This window comes from Lepisma saccharinum, chromosome 12 (genome assembly GCF_977018435.1).
Source record: "Lepisma saccharinum chromosome 12, izLepSacc3.1, whole genome shotgun sequence".
NCBI lineage: Eukaryota > Metazoa > Arthropoda > Insecta > Zygentoma > Lepismatidae > Lepisma > Lepisma saccharinum.
In genome coordinates, this window is record NC_139240.1 from 9,656,066 (window position 1) to 9,661,133 (window position 5,068).

Here is a 5,068-nt window from a genome sequence, read left to right on the forward strand (position 1 = left end):
GTCCTGATTGTATAGGTTACTTACAGGTCTAACGAACACATAACACCAATCATTTTTCAAAATGGCCACCTTTGCCCTTCACACAGGCGTGAAGTCACTGCGGCCACTCATCTACAGCATTACACACTGTCTCCGTAGGGAAAGTCTCCACTGCCTTCACCAGGGACCATTTCAGACTGTCAATATTGGCATGCCTCCTCGTACAGACAATGCCCTCAAGCACTGACCACAATTTGTAGTCTAGCGGGTTGAGGTCAGGGCTGCTAGCAGGCCAATCAGCTGGAGCAATGAAGTCCGGGACATTGCTCTTGAGCCACTCCTGGGTAGAGTGTGCTTTATAGGCTGGTGCGGAATCCTGTTGGAAGGTCCAATGTTGGTTCCTGAACAAAGTGTCACTCAAAGGCTTCACAACAGAGTTCAGGGGTGTAAGGGGTACCTTCCACGTAGGCGCCCAAAAGTCAACCTCACTTCCACGTAGTGTACCCTGGACTAAAGACTAACGAGGCTCTGGCGACTGCCACTATGGCCAGTATAATTTTGTGTGTGTTGTCCTGTTTTTTGTCCTTGTGTGTGCTGAGTGCCTGTTTACAGCCTCAGCTTTTAACATAAGTCCGAACATTTTAAGGTTTTTAGTTATGCAACGCTAGAGTTGTTATTTGTAATGATAAGGGGCTGGCCCCCGTATAATGTGACGGGAGCAAAATAGCCTAATTTCTGACGCTCCCAAAATTTTAAATTTAAATTCAAATTCAACAACAGAGTTCAGCACAGTATTTTCGTACACTCTGGCTGACGTTTTCACCCCTTTTTCACAAAATGCAGTTTGGTGGTGCCATCATACGCCACGCCCCACCAAACCATGACTGAGGCCGGATGATGACCCCTCTGGATCTTCGGGGCTTTCTCCCGAGCTTCGTGGGATGTTGACGCATACACCCGGTCATTTTGGCGATTGAAAGTTTCCTCAATGTTGAATATCTTTTCATCTGTGAAAATAATTTTCCTGTGGCCATTGTTGGCGTAACGCTGCAGGAGGCGTTTTGCTTTTATCACCCTCTGCTCTTTGAGACGTGCATTGAGGAAGTGACCTGTATTTCGCCGGTAAGCCTTCAACCCCAAGGCACTTCTTAACACACGAGACACTGACATTTTGGGAATGTTCAGCTCACGAGCAAGCACTGCCTGCTTTCGTACAGGATTTCTCCGAATACGGGCTGCCACTGCTTGCACTAACTTTTTGGTTCGTACGCTGCGTGGGCGGCCTTGCCTTGGGCGATCATCAACTGTCCCAGTCTCTGTGAATCGCTTGATGGTCCCATACACGAAAGATTTGCTGATATTCAACTTTTTAAGTGTTCTGAATATCATGGGGGCTGTTTGACCCACTTTATGAAGCGCTATTACTGCCACACGATTTTCGTAATCGCCCCACTCCATAGCTACACTTTTACGAACACACTTCCTCTATGTCAGCTCAACTCACAATGGCCCACTCCAGCCTCTTGCACAGGAAGGTTGGCCGCGACGTTGAAAACCGGTTGTACACACTGCCTCAAACTTTGTTAGTATTTATGATACGACTAGTACATACCTGGATCAGTATGACTTTCTTATTTCCATCTGCAAGAACATGGATTTGGGTTATAATTGTCAGGGAAAAATGTAAATTTTGTCCTGGAAAAGTCTGGGAATTTTAGTTCTACTTGTTTGTAGCCACCCTGTATTTAGTTTTCTGACTGAATCGTCCTTTGTTATTCGTTCAGAACATTGCTTTCACCTGAAGAACATTTCAAATGTTATGTGACAGGAGAAACATAGGCGTAGGGATGTGACGACCCCTATCACCACAGTTAATCGGGGTGTAAGGGGTGACCTTCCACGTAGGCGCCCAAATGTCAACCTCACTTCCACGTAGTGCACCCTGGACTAAAGACTAACGAGGCTCTGGCGACTGGCACTATGGCCAGTATAATTTTGTGTGTGTTGTCCTGTTTGTTGTCCTTGTGTGTGCTGAGTGCCCGTTACCGGCCTCAGCTTTTAACATAAGTCAGAACATTTTAACATTTTTATTTATGCAACGCTAGAGTTGTTATTTCTAATGATAAGGGGCTGGCCCCCGTATAATGTGACGGGAGCAAAATAGTCTAAGTGCTGACGCTCCCAAAATTTTAAATTCAAATCAAATCAAAACCACAGTTAATCAACCAAATCGAATTTTGCAATGTTGACGCAACATTGTCATCAAGATCCACTGCACACTCAAATACATCCCAGTCGGCATGACTAAGATGCCAGTGAGGGAGTTGCTCAGGTGAGCACTGAAGATGTTCGAAGTCTAGTAAAAGAGGGAAGATCAGAGTGAACGCAAATTTGCTGATGCAGATAGATGGTGACGTTCTCGGACACCTTCTGCCCACTAATGATTTGCAGAATATTTTTGTTTGTTGTCTTCTTGACACTTGGCAGGAAGAGTGGGATGCAGTAATGGGGAACAAGCTTGAAGCTATTAAGCTCATCATAGGTGCATGACATTCCTTGTTCCCTTCCTCTCGTTGAGAAGAGATTCTTCTCACTCGACTGTGTTGCGCCCGACCTTGTGGCCGAGTGGTTAGCACATCGCGCTGCGACGCCAAGGGTCCCGGGTTCGAATCCCGGTCGGGCTTGGTTGTTTGTGAATGTCCATTCATCAATTTCATCACTCATCCCCATCTTCGCAAATTAGCCAAGAGGCACAAAATGCGAAGTAAAATAAACTAAATCAAATCAAAATCAAATCGACTGTGTTGGATATAACTGTATAATGTATGGTCATTTGCTTCAAGGACTGGACCCTGAAATGTGTCGTGCTTGTGACGTTATTTCAAGTATTCGTTATATTCTTGTTGAATGTACCAAATATGCTTTCCTTCAGCAGACTATTAATCTATAGAACTGTTTGTCACCCATGTTGAGGGATGACGGCTGATTTCTTTCAAATGTTTTTAGCTTTTTGTGAAGACCTGTACTCTTGCACTGTCTGTGAGAAAGCTTTCTGTTGATTCTTACTTTTAATGTGTTGTGTTTGTCTTGTGCAGGTCCATTACAACCTTGCACTTTTAATTTTTCCCAATGGGCTTTTTACACACTTTGTTTCAACATATTCAGTAAGGATTTTAGATAAGGGGATATTTCCCTGTGTATATTGAATGGTGCATAATGGCCTAACTTTCCGACACCCACAAATTTTAATTCAGTCAGTCAATTAAAAAGTTGCTTGTCCACCATCACTTCATCCTTATTGGCTTCTAACTTTTCGATCAATTTTGATTCTTCAAAAATAAACTTAGGAGATACAGAGGGAGAAAGGAGGATAGAAATAGATATTCTACCCCCCACATGGCTTACTTACAAATGTAATTAATCCATCTGGTGATACACCAGTCATGGATTTGATTGTGAAATTAGACTTATACAGTGAGTATAATTTTATTCGACACTGGAGACACTTTCATCTCCACTCCACAAGTTCTGCACAGTCAAGCACAAACTTTACTTTTGGAAATTCGTTGAAGCACAATGTCCTTAACATCTACTGAAGGCCACGGTATTGCTGTTTCGAGGCACTCTGAGAAAGCAATAATGTATCAACAAATATTCTTTTAGGGGTGTAAGGGGTGACCTTCCATGTAGTACACCCAATTGTCAACCTCACTTCCACATGGGAGAGGCAACGCGTTTTCGGAAAATCTCTTGAGGTGTTCTTATGCGCAATTTGAAAGCGAGTCGCACAGAAACCAAATCAGCTGGTGAGGGAGTTGCAAAACGTGACTGTTGGCGCTAGTTTACAATTCTCGAGCAGCATTGCAAGTGAACAAAAATGCAGTGGGTAACAATGACTCAATGCACAATTGTACAACAATAAAAGCTCACTAGGAAAAACAATACAATAAGCTTACCTTATGTGTTGTAAATACTGCAAATACGATCAAATGAAGAAACCAATGATTTATTCCAGGTCTTCGATGCCGTCCAGTTCGGAATCTGTATCGGACATTTCGCAACAAGAATCTTCTGCACTCGAGAATGAATCATCCGCACTGCTGCTATTGTCGCCAACACTGAAAGTAAGATGCTCTATTTCTGGTTCCAGCAAACCCTCCGTCCGAATGTATTGTTCCTTAGTTTTTCTAACATTGCTGCAACATGGACTTCCATTCTTCCTCACCAATCACCGAAAACGCTTCCTTACACAGTTCCCACACATCATTTAATTTGCAAGTCACATTGCGATTTGCAACCCATTGTTTAGAAATGTCCCAAATTTTCTCTATAGCATTTAAATCGGGATGATATGCAGGTAAGCGAAGGACAGTGTGGCCATGTTCATTCATCAGTTCATCTAAAATGTAGGATTTCATCTTCGGTTTGTGCAGTTTTATAAGGCTGTAAAGTTCAGGCTTGAACATATTGTCCGTAAATGGTATATTGTTTTTTAATAGCCACTCTTGCATTTCCTTTTTCTTGGTGTTAGACGAAGGAGATCTTTCTTTCTGAATATTGTGGTAGGATGCGTTGTCGATTACGAAAGACTGAATTTGAGGGTAAATGAATGGAATGACTATTTCTCTTATCCACCGCATGTAATTGCTGGAATTCATCTCAGGGTGCTAGTCTCCAGTTTTCTGATTTGATTTAAATATCATGGCTCAGAGGATAAAAAAAAACTTTTCTTCTTTTATGGAACGGTTAAGTAAAGAGCTACTAACTTATATATAATATTTTCTTTTTATCAAAGCAAACAATGTCCGCCGCTGGGGATGGTGCGTCAGAGGCCAAACATCGCTGGATGTGTTGCATTCAGTATTCCATGGTCCATTCAACAGAAAAGTTATGGTTATGACAGGAACCAACGATTTTCTTCAGGTTGGTGGTTTTCATATTAAGGCTCGGCTGGACCTTTGGCATGCAAATGGGCGAATTTTTTCAAATTTTCCTTTCCATTCGAAAAACTTCTTGGATATTTCAAAATATGAAACATTACATCAGCTTAGAATTCCTTCTAGAGCATTGACGTGAATTTTCATGTAGT

General features: G+C 42.4%; 1 protein-coding gene across 1 annotated transcript; it reads right to left on the bottom strand.

The window, feature by feature from the left end:
• Positions 1-798: 798 nt before the first annotated feature.
• Positions 799-1,437, bottom strand: LOC145996222 (uncharacterized). The gene has a single exon (XM_083132641.1). The coding sequence runs from the start codon at positions 1,435-1,437 to the stop codon at positions 799-801; it is 639 nt and encodes a 212-aa protein (XP_082988767.1).
• Between the last annotated feature and the right edge of the window lie 3,631 nt (positions 1,438-5,068).

Coding starts and splice junctions, on each gene's coding strand:
- LOC145996222 (XM_083132641.1), bottom strand. CDS start 1,437: ATGGAGTGGGGCGATTACGAAAATCGTGTGGCAGTAATAGCGCTTCAT.